At 47.1% G+C, this 17,336-nt stretch overlaps 2 protein-coding genes across 2 annotated transcripts in view; one reads left to right on the plus strand and one right to left on the minus strand.

Annotated features, from left to right (window-relative positions):
- The window catches only part of LOC144735229 (uncharacterized), a 34,140-nt gene that overhangs the window by 11,059 nt on the left and 5,745 nt on the right, over nt 1–17,336 (plus strand). The window contains exon 12 of the mRNA XM_078617713.1: nt 16,520–16,585. Coding sequence (XP_078473839.1) covers nt 16,520–16,585 — 66 coding nt within the window. The remainder of the gene's footprint in view (nt 1–16,519; nt 16,586–17,336) is intronic.
- Nucleotides 579–13,574, minus strand: LOC144735230 (uncharacterized). The gene is made up of 4 exons (XM_078617714.1): nt 12,624–13,574; nt 8,632–8,751; nt 5,927–6,123; nt 579–5,631 (listed from the first exon to the last, which is right to left on the minus strand). The coding sequence occupies exons 1-4, from the start codon at nt 12,835–12,837 to the stop codon at nt 5,089–5,091; spliced, it is 1,074 nt and encodes a 357-aa protein (XP_078473840.1). The 5' UTR covers nt 12,838–13,574; the 3' UTR covers nt 579–5,088.

Here is a 17,336-nt window from a genome sequence, read left to right on the forward strand (position 1 = left end):
CTTCACGTTCTGTAGATGTAGATGCCACTGGTTCTTCACGTTCTGCAGATGTAGATGCCACTGGTTCTTCACGTTCTGTAGATGTAGATGCCACTGGTTCTTCACGTTCTGCAGATGTAGATGCCACTGGTTCTTCACGTTCTGTAGATGTAAATGCCACTGGTTCTTGACGTTCGGCAGATTTAGATGCCACTAGTTCTTCACGTTCTGCAGATGTAGATGCCACTGGTTCTTCACGTTCTGCAGATGCAGTTGCCACTGGTTCTTCATGTTCTGTAGATGCCACTGATTCTTCACGTTCTGCAGATGTAGATGCCACCGCCACCATCTATTGCGCGGTGGTTGAACTTACGACTCTCGGTCGGAACAGGCAACTGGACATACAGACCAGGTTTGTTCGTATCTCTGAAAGTTCGTAAGTCGAATGTTTGCAAGTAGAGGAGTCCCTGTATACTAATTGAAGGCTTCACACGCACCCTTACAAGAGATCTCCCACATTGCAAATAGCAATTATTACACCACAATCTCGACGACGGTGTGCCCCGAGTCACGCACAATAAAAAAAACCGTGGACGGGCTTCGTACTATTGCGCAAATGCAAGTTTATTGCAATTAGTGAAATGTAAAATGACACAGCTTGTCGACAACATCTTGCAATGAAGTGACCATTTGTTTCGATACGTTATATTCTGGTAATGGTAAAGTAGCACAAGACTACTCATTTTTTTAACAGCATTCGTGTTGCCATTCCGAACTCTCACTCGCCAGGCAAGAGATTACATTGTAAGGCCTCTAAACGTATTGTCACGTGGTGGATGGCGTTCAACCACGCGGGTCATGTTCACGGGTGTCCGTTCAAGGCATTATTTCTTCGTGACACAGGTTTAACAATGAAAATGACTTCCGTGGAATTGTTCCGATGCTCCGTTCTTTAACGTCCATAGCTTGAGAACCATTACTTGTGTCAGCCATGATGTGGAACTTCTTTCGCACCGTACGTAGCCACCCGTACTTATCAGAGGTGCGGGGGGGGGACAATAAACTAAACACAAAAAGCACTTCTAACGAAATTAGTTTTCAATTTAGATTTAAAAGTGCATAGCTCAAGTGGCTTCCTCATATCAGAAGTGCGTTCCAGACGGCCGCAGAAGCGCATGTGAAAGCGCGCGATGCGGTGACCCGTCTTTGTTTGATGGTTAGGCCAAAGTCGATGCGAGGATGACCAGAGTTTCTGTGATGGTTGATTGCACCTTGATGAGATCGGCAAGATATTCTGGTTCATTTGTGGCAAGCTCAATGTGTTTAATGAGTGCGACCATATAACGTATTCTTTCAGCAAACCGGAAACGAATGCAGCTCAGCAGCACTGGACAGACACGGTCGGATCTTGCAGTTACCCGTCACATGACGTGTGCCAAATAAAATCACGGGGGTTACACACAGTCGCACGTTACGTTATCGTTTCAACGGCACGAGCATCAGATACCCAGGCCTAAGCGGTACAGTCGCTTACCTGGACGTGGCCAAACATCAGAACGACAATGAGACAAACGCAGAGAGTAGAAAATCACGCTCACCTCGGACAAATCACAATTTGCCAATTTGATGACATGATCCACAAAATACATTTTAAGGAATGCTTTGGGCAAACGTGGGGTGAAGAATCCACTTCTTTGCACATCAGCCAAGTCGACACTACTCACTAAATCAATTCCCATATTAATTAAATTGTTCTGAACCACGGAACGAGAGTATAATCGGGTAACCAATTAGTTATTTTTTTAAATAAAATTTCTCAGGTATAGACCGCAAAAAAAACTACGCAGGTTTGAAATGTGGATCGCCAGAAAGATCTGTACGGGGAATGATAAGGTATTCTGAGCAGTGCTGACCTAGAGATGTCTGTCTGGCAAGCCGCTCCTCAATACTTTTGACTGCGGCGGTAGTGTGTGGTGCAACACAAAGCAAACATTCTTTCTTAACACTTTTGAACCGAATCGGACGGTTCATGCAGATATTTAAAATGCAGTAAAAAAAACATAACACCAATCATTTACCCAGGATATCTTCACCAAACCTCAAAACATGTTTAAGCAGCGTCCTGCGTTGGATGTTCGGTCAAATACAAGGGGTTGCCATATGGGAGGAAATTGGGAATACACGGGGGAAACCCACAAATAGCAGCGGGAGCACCCAACACTACCACCTCCTGGCCACCAAAGATAAAAGAATGCCCCTCATAGTCTGAACAGACCGTGGGGGGAAAGCGCTGTTACCTATTAAAGCCGGCACGGCACACGAGGGGCTTGGTGGCCGGCAGCACGCACGGCTGCGTTTGCCTCCCGAGTAACGGATGTTTACACACCACACCAGGTACTCATTTGACGCCGAGTCGATGTAGCAGAGGGCTCAGGACCAGTTCCAGACAATCGTCACTGGTGTTGGCCACGAGACGGAATCAAACTCGAGTCGCCGGGATCGTAGCGCGGCGCGTTAACCGCTACACCGCGGGCTCCCCTCCCAGCCTACCTCGCCGTCTCATACTTGCCATCTCTTGGTGGCCACCCATCGAAGGGCTAGCCAGGCACAACCAACCTTGGTTTCCGAAAGCAGATGACATCGGCTACACTTTAGGGTGATTAATGGTGTTCTGATAAGATTTGTGAGAATTTTCTTGACAGTTTCCACGTGAATCTCACCTGGATAACACTGAGTGGTGGGAATATGTATTATCTTGAATGAGCCCGTGGAGATTTTTTTTTTACTTTCAATAAACAGTGCTCAATACAATTGTATAAACTTCATATGCTAAAATGTACAGGTACTATTTGTTAAATATTACAAAAAACAGACGAACATTTCTCTATGTTTTGCTGACAATGTTCTCTCCCCCCGCTCGAATCACATGATCCAGAGGTGGTCGAATAGTGAAATTAAATGGGAGCTCACATTTTCAAACTGTAAACGTACAGCCCTTTTGTCAATCCACTGCTGGATGAGGGCCTCTCTACGCCGTCGGGGTTTTCGGTTTTGTTTCGCCATACTTCGCCGTGGCAGTCAGCGCGACTTGAAGGTGGGGGAAGCACAGATGTGGAAACGTAGGAAGCACATGCCAACAAATTAATTTGCTGCAATGCCCTCCGCTGCCCACCACATAGCGTCCGCAGCAACCTATCGCAACCGGCTGTGCGTGGCGGTCACCCTCCCCCACACTTAACCAGGCTCAAGCCTGCTTAGCTTCCGAGATCTAGTGAGACTGGGCACATTCCGGGTGATTTTGTCATCGCACCCACATAAGCGGACGCTGCTAAACACTCACATCTTCTCACGATAAACAAATTTGTGTTACTTCATCAATTAAGCAAACAAATAGAACACGGTTTTTAAAAGATATCTGGCTATCCAGAGTTAGACGTATTGTAAATTTTTTGTACAATTTGCAGGTTATTTACAAAGATTGCCGCAGATCATAAGGGTGTGCAATGGTCCGCTCTTGCAAAATACTACGCAGGGATTGTTACCGTCTACGTTACAGCTATCGGTGTGCTTTGGTAATCTGCTGTATTAACTACCGGGAGGAGAGGGGAGGGGGCTGAATGATCATGGAAAAATATAAATAAGCCGAACTCCATTGAGTATCTCCACATACAAATTAAAAATGTGTTAGTCCAGAGGCTAATTGGCTTTCCAGACCGGATTTGACCTTCACTATGGCAACACATGAGTGTGTAGGGTATTTAATTTAGCATTTTGTGTGTGTGTACCATAGAGGGAGGCTGAGAGAGTAATGTAAGTCTGGGTCTTCCCGAAACACGGAGCACCATACAGGAACATCTGCACCGGTTTGAAACGTTCAGGCTGGCCTGCCTACGATCCATCCTGGGTTTAACCAGGCTGGATTGTGCGAGGAGCTCACAGATCCTCGAACGATCTGGACACAGTTCCCTAAGCGATCTCCTCCGGCAGGCAAGGCTGCGTTGGCTGGATCATGTAGCCAACATGCCTAGCCACCGTATCCCCAAACAGCTTCTCTTTGGCCGGATAGAGAGGGCTAAACTGGCATGGCATGGGCTTGAGAAGAGATGGACTGATGCGGTACAGAATGATGTGGAACCGATTTGACTTGCCGACGATGGGCACCACCTGTCAAGATCGGCCTCCGTGGAGAAGGCTGGTGAAGGATGCGGCTGGGCAGTTGAAGGCAGCCTCCCTCCAGCAACAACAGAGGGTGGAGGCGTGATGCTCGCGGCAACGAGCCGAGCACCTAGCGGCTAAAACTCGGCAAGCTGGCCACAGTGGAGAGCACGTGGTGCAATTGTCAGTCATCTCAGTAAGTCAACCCATGGCAGCTGGGTCTGTCTCATGACCTGCCTGCCAGCCTTTACAGTTTACCTATCCTGGAAAAAGCACCGTGGTGATGTCACGGCTACTTAGCGGCGAACGGCAGTTGTTGTTGCTTTTTGCATTGAATAGGGTCACGTATTTTATATGGAGTGCTCTCGCCAATACCATCTGGAAACCCAGCAGCATGTTTAACAAGCCTGACTGCTGATGTGACTGAACATCGACATCTGTCCATAGTTTTGCTTGCTTAAACAAATGCTGCTCGATAATGTTGGTCTGGAACGCTAATAGGCTGATGTACTAATACATATTCATGTTCAAATGCCGACTCAGAAAAATGGTTCAGTCGCGCATGTCGGTGTTGAATAAATACCAAAAGTTGATTTCAAATCGATTAATGTAGAAAACCACATGGCTTCCTTTTTCTAAGTCTTATTTCTATTCGCAGACTCTTCTGCGCTTACATGCTACACAGTGATAAAATCCACGTCCAAATGTCCACTCGCTAAAATCAAGTCTCTAGCACCTTCCCTTGACCGAATCGATGTCCCGAGCCTGGACGAACAAAATGCGATAGCCCATTTAAGCGACGCCACTGCGAAGGGTAAACGGGACCCAGTGTAAGGCCGTCTCCGACTGGCGGCTTTCCGCAGGCCCACCTTGTTCGCAAAAAAACTAAAATATCCCATCGCCCTCTTCCACGGTACGTTGCGACGATCCTGTGCGGGGGGGGATTGGCGGCCGTTAATCGTCGCTGATGGCGATGTCGTGCAGCGTCTTGTGCAGCGCCAGTCGCGCCCGCTCCCTTTTCCGTGGCGGCATCTCGCGCAGCGACATGGCGATGTACTTCCCGAAAATGTCGTCGGCGCTCTCCGTCCCCCGCCGCGACGCGCCGAGGTGCGTCATGGCCGTGTTCAGAAGCTGCTCGGCGCGGACGCTCCCAACTCCCGCCCCCCCGCCGCCTCCAATTCCCCGGCCTCCCGCCCCACCTCCGAGTCCGCCGACATCGCCGATGACGTCGCGTCCGCCTCCTACGCTGCCGCCCCCGCCGACGACGACGAGCCCGTCGTTGCGCAGCTGCCGCACGCAGCTCAGGGGTTTGGTGTCCTCGTCCGACAGGCAGCTCGTGCCGCTCATGCTCTGCGCCGAGGGCGAGGCCCAGGGCGGGCAGGGCGAGGGCATGGCCTGCAGCGACGCGGCCAGCTCCGTGGGTGAGCGTGCCGGCGACGACGGCGTGTTGGGCGAGGGCGCGGCGGGCGTGGGAACGTCGGTTACAAATTTGTCCAGCTGCAAAGAAAGACGAACGTTAGGATAACATTTGCAAGAGGCTGTAGACTATTGATTTTTTGTCGTAATTTGTCCCCAACTTTTGTTCCCGATTGCACTATCGGAGTCACGTCGCAAGACGAAGAATCCATTAGGATCTTGACTTAAAGCTTTCGTGACTGCACGAATTAATATTCTTTGGGTCTTTCGGTAAAGCCAAAAGAACAAAGATAGATATATCTATCTATCTAGATATCTATCTAGATATATAGAGATTCCCCTGACCGAGTGCGGCTGTGGGAGCGTTACTACTTGCCGCCGACTGGTTGAAGGTGTACCGTCCGCACCGCGACTGCATAGCCTCTCGCAAGAAGCCGAGCCGCTCAAAGTGATGCCACTTGGGGTAGTATCCGTTTGACCGGCCACTTCCCATCCGGTCTGCATCCTCCACCTTCTTCACCTCTCTGAAATAGATGCTCCGCAAGTTCTTCCATTTAAACTTGATCTCTTCCCCTGCGAATGAAGACGACGTCAAATCATTTCGCACCCTGCAGCCATTTTTTGCATGCTATTTTTATTTTGTTTTGCGCCGTTGAGAAACGTGACGTCGACGGTACAGCATTACGTAAGGTTTGTGTGCCCATGTGGTGGTACTACTGCCACTGTCACCTGGTAATTTTGTTTTGTAAAGTGGGACCTTAAAGACCCTGTAATACCTCTGCAAACCTAATCATGTTCTGAAGTAGTCTCCAACACATTGGAGTGCTGAATCGGTGATTAACTGGCACGTTCGTTCAGATGATAACTTTATTCATTGATCCTTATGGCGGTACCCCGGGGTACCAAATAATACAAAATGTCGGAGGCAATTAAATATTTTATTTCTGGGACACTATTTTTTTCCCAGGGGTGGACTTAACTCCGCAACTGGGGTACCAATCAATCCGAAATCAGTACTACTCCACGATGTCGAAACACAGCGAGGACGATTGCGTGCACTGAAACCCTGAACGCTCGTACGCACCGTGGTGGTGCATCGTGTACAGCTCATCGAGATGAGTCGATTGCCGCATCGCCGACCATCAACAGACTAAAAATGACTGCATCACGGACATCATGCGAGAGCCGGGGTACTATCATACCCCGGGGTACCGCCATAAGGTTCAATTGGCTGCTTCAGGCGGAGGAGGCTGTACGAAAGACATTTTAGCATTTTAACTTCGTGATCTTCTGACCCGAGAATAAATTATTCATCTAAATATTGGTCGTGAAAGCCTACACGCGTTACATTTAACGTAATCGGTTGCTTATCAGTTGCGATAGATCATGCTCATTCCTGAACAAATTAGAGAACTTTCAGGCTGTCCCATTAAGGTGCCATCCGTTATTAAAAAAGTATAAACTAAACAGGCCAAACTGCGTGGTTGCAATGTTATCAACATACAGATAGTCCCCGAGTTACGATGGTCCGACTTACGATATTTCGATCTTACGATGGCGATAGCCATACGACAAAATTTTTAATTATTCTAAATTTCGCGCGGCAGGCAAATGCAGCAGCGTACGAGGTACGATACTGTACGTTGGGGACGCTGCCGGGATGTGCGCATCTCCCGCCTTGTGTGATGCAGATAGGATTGTTTCCTGAAAAAACTTTCTATTAAATTGTAGGTCATATAGGTAGGCTAAGAATTTACCTTGTTTGATTTTTACTTTACATTTACTGTGCGCGATCTTCATCGCTGGCTCGTAATTAATAAATATATACAGTATATAGTTTATACAGTACTGTAAATTTCTCTGTTATGCTAAATTATCACCATTCTTTAAGACTCCTGGGTAGGCTAGGCCATCTTCGACTTAAGATATGTTTTACTTACGATGGGGTCGTCGTAACGCATCTCCATCCTAAGTAGAGGACTACCTGTATTCCTTATATTTACGTGTTTATACCACTAGGTGTCAGACAAGAACCTGCCATAAAAAAATGCCTTGGAAATGTTGATGTTGATTCACCCGTAAACCTTGTACCGTCTCGAGCATTCTGATTTAATTCCTAACTCGGCATGACCTTCGGTAATATTATTGCACATTTTTGTTTTGTTATTTCGTAAAAATGATGCTCTCGGTAACCAGGGAGAAAATGTTTTAAGTATTTCCACATTCTTGAACAACATTATTGCTTATTATCCCTCTGGCGTGCGTACAATTCATCGGAGAGATTGGCCCCCGTGGAAATGTGAAACTCCCATCGCTGGCTCATGGCCTGCAAACATAAAATGAGCACCGCACCAGTCCTCGTTTGAGTTTGAACAGTGAACATCAACACTGCCGGGTGTCCCACCATTGTTGCCAGACTCAGAAGTCCCACCAGTGCCACTAATGTGCGGCACAAGCCGCTGGGCGACTGGATTTCAAACTGGATCTCAACAAAATCACCGTTTCCGGCGACTTAATGGGTCGTCGACGATTTTGGGTCGCAATTTGAGTCAAGAATCAACACCTTTCTTTTTTGGTATGACTGCTGTACCATTTTTATTTTCTATTTATAGATTTGTTTTTGTCTTGCTTTCAGTGGGGTATTTTTGTTGTTACTTTAGCTTAAATGTAACATCAATATATGATTCGTAAAGAATTTTCATTAATTAAAATATAACCAATTCTCACATGCACAATCTAATACATGTATCATGAGTCGACTAATACATTTTAATTGATGCATCATTTCTTACCTAATTCGAATATAAAACTAAGACCTCAAAGCACTGTACAAGACACCGCAACAGACACTCAGCGTGACTATTAAGTAAATTAAGTCACGCTGAAACGAAAAGATAAGCGATGGAAAAATTACGAAAAATATACATTCAAACAAAAATCCACTTGCTGAATTGTCACGGCAGATTTATTTTTCAGTCGCTCGTGACTGGGTTGGGAACAACAAACTTGTTGCGCGCGAGAAGCAGAGGCAAACAGAAGGACGAACGAACACGCAAAGAACACGTGTGACACTTTGCTTGCCTGTGAAGGGTACCCCGTGGGCATCACCGCCCAGCTGCTCGCAGAGTTCATTCATTTTTCTGTTGCGTTTGTCCCTCTTGAAATAATCTGGGTTTGAAGGATCCCACATGAACCGGTGATCTGCGTAGAGTAAACAAGAAAACATTTAATGCATTGTGAGATTTCAATTTGAAGAAGCCCGGCTGGATAGTAAGCTTGCCACTCGGCCTGTTTGGCACAGGCCACAGGGAGGATTCGTGCAGCAGCAGTAGCTGCTGTAAAATTGATGTTGTTTCCTTTGCCATAATTCACTATAGCAAGCAGTTGTCTAAAAGTCGTCTAAAAGTTGTCATAGCCAAAAGGACAAATGTGAAAATCACCACCTGTTAAAAAAAATTCAAAAAGAGAGAATATAATGGCACTACCACTGCAAAATCTCGACGTTCACAATAACATGAACATTTCTCTCCGTTTGAAATTTGTCATCAAAATTAGTAGGAGTCAGGGTTTGTTGGCACATTGTGTCAATTTGACAATAATCCACAGCTATAATTTTAGAAGTTTTAATTTGGGCCACAATGCTGGCCACATGGTGGCTCTCTTTACAGAATAAGATCCAAAACTTCCTTCCAGCACCGATAAATTGTGGTCGTAGTTATCCAGATTGGACTGTATCTCAAGGTGGTGCGAAATATGGAGAGGGAATGGTTAGAATCAAGTCAAGTTTATTGGTTAAACCAGGTGAGAACTCAGGAGACCAGGAGAGTCTCATTTATATGTTTGGAGGGATTATTTAATGGGTTTGGAGGCATTATTGGACAAGTGGGGGTAAACAGCAGTGGGGGAGGGGGGGTAATGGGGCCATGTCCAATATCGTCAAATAATACAAGAGCAACTGCATGTGTGAAAAGAAAATATGAATTAAAGTGCAATTCTTATAAATTATGTGGGAGGGGGCATAAGGTGTATGGGCAGAGCACAGTAGGTAATCAGAGATGAGAATCTAACTTTATCCTTCACCAAACTAACCAACTAGACACGCATTTGCACACCTCATATCCTGCTATATTCTTTAAAACAAAGTTTTGCTGGCTGGCTGAAATTCCAAAATTACCCACAAATCACTCAACAGGGATTATACGCAGCAATCATCGCCCCCTTAATCGCAGACTATTGCCAGGTGCTCAGTCACCTTGTGCCTCGCAGGGACATCTGCCACTGGGGGTGCCCTTTGGCAATGTACTGAAACGAGACTTAACGTCCATTGCTGAGACGTCCCACAGCATAGGGCGCTATTTCCAAAAAAAAGAGAATTTATACATCTATACACGCTCATGTGAAAAAGAATTCACAAACTATAATAGGAAAAGGAAAGGCAAAAGACTAGAATGGGCATTCCATTTAGGCTATTTTATATTCTATGGCCATTCATTTTTGGTCTGTCATTCATCTTAGTCTACCCATGTTTTATGGTAACTGGAACTGGCAGTTATTTTAAACAATGACTTCATCAATTACACATGAAGAGCAGGCCTTTGTAGCCGTCTCATCCGAAATTGATTTTCGCAGCATGGCTTGTCATTGATTTTCCACAAAACCTCTCTCAATGGCAATATTTCTCCAGAATGGTTGATGACCTCCACTCCTCAGTACCTTTCAGTCGACTTTTAAATATTATATACCACCCTCTTCATAACAGCAAATCAAACGGTGCACGTAACATTATAACCGATCGCATTTGGCAATTGCACTCCACGTGATGAAATACGGCGCTAAAAAAAAAAAATTCGCTGAGCACATCGTTTTAAAGTAGAGTCTATTTGCACTGCGTGTAACCAAGTTGGTAGGTCTAAACATTTGTTATAAGTCCAGTCCATCACGAACGTGAACTCATCACACACGGTAAGCCCTTTGAAACTACAGTACACTGTTTTTAAGTCTGTTGCAAGACTCAAGGATTGATCCCGAACATCTGCTGGTAACTGGTTGCGCAACCCATCTAGATTTGAAGCTTTCGTGACTGCAGGGATCCATACTCTTTGGTTCTTTCGGTAAAGTCACGTAGGTAGAAAATAAAATAATACAATTATTTTATTAATTTATTTATAACCAAAGAGTATGGTTGCCCAACCGTTACTGCGGGTAACTGGTCACGATTGCGCAACCACTGTCTGCTGGTTGCGAAGACGTCCGCATACAAGCGATTTGGTTGCACACAACCAATTTCCTTCACGAATCGCTCGGGTTCGGTCGACTTGGTTCAATAGCGATCCAGAAAGAACGAGGATAGCAAGTTGTTGCGAGAGATTTTGTGGTAAAAGGAATGACAAATCGTGCTCTTGAACAACTGATACAAAATTCGCACACGAGTAGACTAAAACCGCTAGCTCTTCATCGGTAATCAACTAAGCATTTATATTCTTGGTTCTAGCTCTTCATCGGTAATCAACGAAGCATATATATTCTTGGTTCTTTCGGTAAAGTCACGTAGAAGGGAAATAATAAAAAATAAAACAATAAAATTCTCACGACGTTTCGGCCACAACGCAAGCAGCCGTCCTCAGGTGAAGAACAGAGCTGTCGGAAAGTGTTAGGACGCTGTTCTTCACCTGAGGACGGCTGCTTGCGTTGTGGCCGAAACGTCGTGAGAATTTTATTTTGTTTTATTGTTATTATTTTATTATTTCCCTTCTATGTGACTTTACCGAAAGAACCAAGAAAATGAATCCCTGCAGTCACGAAAGCTTTAAATCGAAATTTGTTTTAAAGCAGTTGACAGCGCTAAGGGTGAATCTCCAAAATTAAAATCAGACAATACTACAGACACACACACACCCCTTTTAGCGCAACTACTCGCTGGGATGTGTACAAAGCAAGTTACTAGCGGACAAAGTTGCTCGCTATCGAAAGCGATTTGATTCCACGACTGACCACTCAGGTGTGGACTCGCCTTTGGACTTTTCGTGAACCACGAATGCCACTGTAATCAACATCAGTGGCAGCAACAGCAGCCAATGTCTTATCCACTGCAGAATTAAAGCCTCCAACCCTACCTACTGCGCACGGCGTTACCATCCCTAGCGTTCCAGCGCTGCTGCTGCTGCTATCCCCATCATCTTACTCCCTGCGCACGAACCACAACCAACTGATCCCGTCGCTCGCTCCATCTCCATGGTGGACGTCCTCTGGGGGCGCATAGCCCCTCGGCGTAATCTCCCCCAGGGGCTGACCACCGGCACCCCCCCCCCAACCAACACGAAATGTCATCGTCAGTCGTAGTCAATCCACTGCTGGATGATCCTACGATGTTATGCACCGAGCACCTGCATGCGAGCTGATTTCATCGCTCCATCTCATTGGACGAGCTCTCAGAAACGCGACACGAAAATTATATTCCAGGAAAACCAATCCCTGCTCACTGACTGCCATTACAATCGATTTTTATCACAAGTAAACCCATGGAAATTGCTTGTAAACCCATGTGGAACCCATGCCAAACCCGTGTAAACACACATGTGAAAACCAATATAAACCCATGTGAAAACCCATATAAACAAACGTGAAAACCCATATAAACCCACGTGAAAACCCATATAAACCCACGTGAAAACCTATATAAACCCACGTGAAAACCCATATAAACCCACGTGAAATCCATATAAACCCACGTGAAACTCATAAACGCACGTGATCACCATGTGAGTCCCGTGTAAACACCATGTAAAAAAGACCCGTTGAAACCCCACTTAAATCCCATGTAAACCCACGTAAACACGTGAATCCCACAAAAACCTGCACGCACGTCCACAAACCCCTACAAACCCCCATCCACGTACATTATACACCCCGTGGCTTGCTATCGTGCGTTCACGGCGCGTGCGAAAACGCTGCGCGCTGAACACATTACGCTCGTGGAGTGTCATCCTCCTCCACTGCTGTTGTTGTTTGGCATTTAACGATCACCACCATCATCACCACCATCATCATCATTTGGTGTTGGCTACGATCCGCACCGTGGAACCACTCGATGAGGAAGACCTCCTGGCTCGCATCCCACACGGACCTCACTCGGCCCCCTCCTCCTCCTCCGTTCCCGCAGTTCATGGCCCATCCGCGGCTCCGCTGCCGCTTGTTGGTGCCCAGGTAGGCGGCAGCCACGATGCAAGCGGCGGCCGCCAGCTTCGAGTCCTTCTCCTCCTCACCACCCCCCTCCTCCTCCTCGGCCATCTTCACGCCGGTTAGAGGGCGTCCTTCCAGCTCGTCCTCACTCACTCGTTCGCTACCACGGCCACTACTACCTCACTCACTCGTTCACGACCACCACCACCTCCCCTCTATCCACTACCACCTCCTCACTCACTCGTCCACTACCACGACCACCACCACCTCACCTCGTTCAACCGACCTCCTCCTCACTCACTCCACCAAACCAACCTCCTCCACCTTCTTCTATCTCACTCCACCACCACCTCCTCCTCACTCCACCAGCCAACCAACCTCACTCCACCCCAACCAACCTCACTCCACCCCAACCAACCTCACTCCACCAGCCAACCAACCTCACTCCTCACTCCACCACCACCTCCACCTCCTCCTCACTCCACCCCAACCAACCTCACTCCACCCCAACCAACCTCACTCCACCCCAACCAACCTCACTCCACCCCAACCAACCTCACTCCACCAGCCAACCAACCTTACTCCACCACCTCCTCACTCCACCACCTCCTCACTCCTCACTCCACCCCAACCAAACTCACTCCACCACCACCACCTCACTCCACCACCACCACCACCTCCTCACTCCTCCAACCAACCTCACTCCACCAGCCAACCAACCTCACTCTTCACTCCACCACCACCTCCTCACTCCACCAGTACCACCTCCTCACTCCTCAACCTCCTCACCACCTCACTCCACCTCCTCACCACCCACCCTCAAACCAACAACCTCCCTCCTCATGTGCGTAAGGAATCGACAGTAAAACAACATCCGGATCGAGGAGCGTCGATTAACGAGCGATCGATTCCTCCCGCGGTTTGTTTAGGGTTGGTGTCGTTTTTGGACGATTCGTCGATTCCGCCCGCTGACGGGCTACAACCCAACCTGGATTGAAGCGATTCCCCTCGGTTGTTGATTAAGTCGGCTGTCGATTCCGCCGGGGGGTGGAGTTATGGGGGGGGGTTGTTTTTTTGCGTTAATTTCGGAAACGATTCGCGAATTCTTTCACCGCGGACTTCACGATTCGTTCCGCAATACAGAACACATGGAACCGATTAACACGCGCTCACCAGCGACGAAGTAAATCGAATCGATTCCAATGTTGTGAAAGCCTATCGGCAACATAGGGGAATCGGAATCGATTACGAATCGACTTTGAAATTCACAAACCGCCGAGCTTTAAGTTATCACCTTGGGAGGAGTAATCGACGTGTTAACTCTTACCCCAAGTGGTCCATCAACGAGAGCGCCGTTTGTTACCGTCCGCTTAACGTGTTGCGGTGGGGCCTGTGTTGAGCAACCGTTTCAAAAAAGACTCAAATAACGGGATGCGAGAGAGGAATCGATCCCTTGTCCGTGCTCACGAGATAATCGAATCGGTGGTGGTGGTGGTGGTGCGTGCAATTGAAGAAGGGGTCATTGCCCGAAACGTCGACGATTGCATAGCTGTCAACCCGTGCGGTTTACCCCGTATTGTTGTACAGAGGAGTGTGACTTTTTAGGTCCACACGGCGTACAGCCGTTTCAATACGAGCAACATTTTTTTTCGTTTTATTTGTGTTTTGTGGTGGGATTTTGTAGGATGAAAGTTGAGATTTTAAAGGGGCACGGGGTGACCAGTAAGGTCTGAATTGGTCTGTAATCAGGTAATCACTGATAGGGGTTGACATTTATACTGGTAGGAACCTCCTGGTTACACCAGCCCACAGGGGATTATTGTGTCCGTCCGTCGTGCAGGGAGGGGCTGGGTGGGGAGGGAGGGGCAGGGTGGGGAGGGGAGGGTAGGGAGGGGCTGGGTGGGGTTGGGAGGGGTGTGGCTGGGTGGGGAGGGGCTGGGTGGGGAGCGGAGGGGCTGGGTGGGGTGGGTGGGGCTGGGTGGGGAGGGAGGGGCAGGGTGGGGAGGGTTGGGAGGGGTGTGGCTGGGTGGGGATGGGAGGGGCTGGGTGGGGTGGGTGGGGGGTGGGAGTGGCTGGTCACCCCGTGGTGCCCTTATAAAACTCAACGTTTAACCTACTCACGCCGGCTTGTGCCCGCCCTCACAGTCGGGCATATTTGCGGAATACACCACGCCGCCGTTGACCCTGGCCATTGACCGAGCAACCCAACGTTCCTACCAGCTCCCTCCGCAGGAATGTGTTGTAGTGAGTGTAGTGGTGGTGAGTGTACTAGTGGTGATTGTCTATTATTATGTGTTTATCCCTTGTGATGGGACTCTTTGTAGGATGAAAGTTGAGATTTTAAAGGGGCACGGGGTGACCAGTAAGGTCTGACTTGATCTGTAATAAGCTAGGGCACTGATAAAGGGTTGCCACGTTTGCAGTTGTATAATTTTGCTTCTCAGACCCCCCCCACACACACACGGCGGTGGTGTTATTGATCCACGTGTTGAGATGTTTCCTCATTGTGCTTCCTGCACCACTGCCAACGCAACCAGCTTCAGACAATCAGTTTCACCTCCAGTGGTACCCTACTTGTATACTGTTGTCATCAGTTCCCATACCTGTCAATCCCTTCTCAATGCCCTACCTCATTACAGACCAATCAGACATTATTGGTCACATTCTTAGGTTTTTTCGGTAAAGTCACGTAGGTAAAACATTAAAATTAATGAAAGTAAAATAAAACAAAACAAAAAAATAAAATTCACGACGTTTCGAAGGCAACACAAGTCTCCGAAACGTCGTGAATTTTATTTTTTTGTTTTGTTTTATTTTACTTTCATTAATTTTAATGTTTTACCTACGTGACTTTACCGAAAAAACCTAAGAATATGAATCATTGCAGTCACGAAAGCTTCAAATCTAGAATTATTGGTCACCCCGTGCCCCTTATACATCTCGAAGTTCATCCAACAAAGCCCCTCTATTGAAACGGATGTACGCCGTATGGACTTAAAAACTCAATTTCCGTGTACAAGAATACGGGGTAAACCCGTGTGGCTTGCGAGGGCTATGTGTGCTGGGAAGAGGACAACACAAACTTAAGACGAATCGAATTGGTGGTGGGATTGAGATGGAATTCCCCCGACGACCCCGATAATGTGGGGAATGGACGGATGGAAAATGATGATGGACTTGCTCTTCCCAGCATTCACGGCTTATTTCAACTACGAATACTCCATCGAGATCATTAGGATCCTCAGATTGTGCATTGCTCACTGTCACCACGGTCTAGGCCACGCACTTGGGGTGATTTTTGCAATTGCGGGCCATTTAAACTCAGGAACTCCTTGCCCCTTCGAGGTCAGGGCTTCCAAGACACTGCACATCTTCACATCGTAACGATATAAACGTATCTATCTAGATTTGAAGCTTTCGTGACTGCAGGAATCCATACTCTTTGGTTCTTTCGGTGAAGTCACGTGGGTGAAATTTTTTAAATAAATAAACGTTATTTTTTTTTTTTCACCTACGTGACTTTACCGAAAGAATCAAAGAGAAAAGATTTTAACTACCTCGCCTGGTATGTGTCTCTCTTCCCGTGGTCACGTGGATTTTTCCCTCCACATTTAGAATCAACAACGTGCATTGATGACTAGCCACTTCGTTAAGCTATCATTTGTGGCCAGGTCGCTTCTGAAAAAGAGCTACAAATCTCAGTGGGCCTTACCTGGTAAAAAAAAAAAAGTTTTAGTTTTAACAGTGTATATTATAAATGCACCGCCCTTTTACTTCTTGTTGATTCCAGGCCACATCCAACCAACGCATGCTCTTACCACTGCTTCCAAAGAAGTTGATCCATCTGAAGAACCTGGTGAGTGGACTCTTAAAGAGCTCAAAGCCCTTGCACATAAACGTACGACATTTGAAGGACAAAAAGTTGACTGGGAGACCCACGTGATTTAGCTGCTGCAGCTCCTTACTATTAAAATTCCTTCCCTTTATTACTGCTAACCAGGGGCGGTTTCTTCATTAGGGCGATTGGGCGACGCACCACCAATCTCAGCCGTTACTGTGCCTCTGGATATAGTCCAATCAGCGTCATGTCACGTTCTGTGGAGTACCGCCTCTTTTTGGGCGATTTTACTCCGGCTGAGAATCGCCCCGAGTGGTCCCATAGACTTACATTCAAAGATGTTTTTTTTCGAACGGCGGGCGCTGCAATGCATTCTCTATGGCTTCCGGGAGGGCTCGCACTAACGTGCTTACGTCATCATATGTAAGCACGTTTCAGTCAACAATATTATTTGTCGCCACCTAGTGGAATCTTTAATAAAAGAAACTGAGTGGATTGTAATAATAGTGAGATAGAAACAAACAAGATGTATTGTAAGAGTCACTTTATTTTTCATTAATATTAAAGAAGTGAAGTTGCCTTTACATGCTTAAGCTGTTAATTTATCCATTGCATGGGTGGACCTTATCCTTATCAATCATCCAGACATTTGCCCCCCCTGAGAGATTTTGCAGGAGCTGCCACTGTTGCTAACCCTACTTCCTCCCTTTATGACTACTAATCCTACATAATACACGAGCATAATATGACTTTGAGACCCCCCCCCTTC

This window comes from Lampetra planeri, chromosome 54, assembly GCF_965212315.1.
Source record: "Lampetra planeri chromosome 54, kcLamPlan1.2.h2, whole genome shotgun sequence".
Taxonomy (NCBI): Eukaryota; Metazoa; Chordata; class Hyperoartia; order Petromyzontiformes; family Petromyzontidae; genus Lampetra; species Lampetra planeri.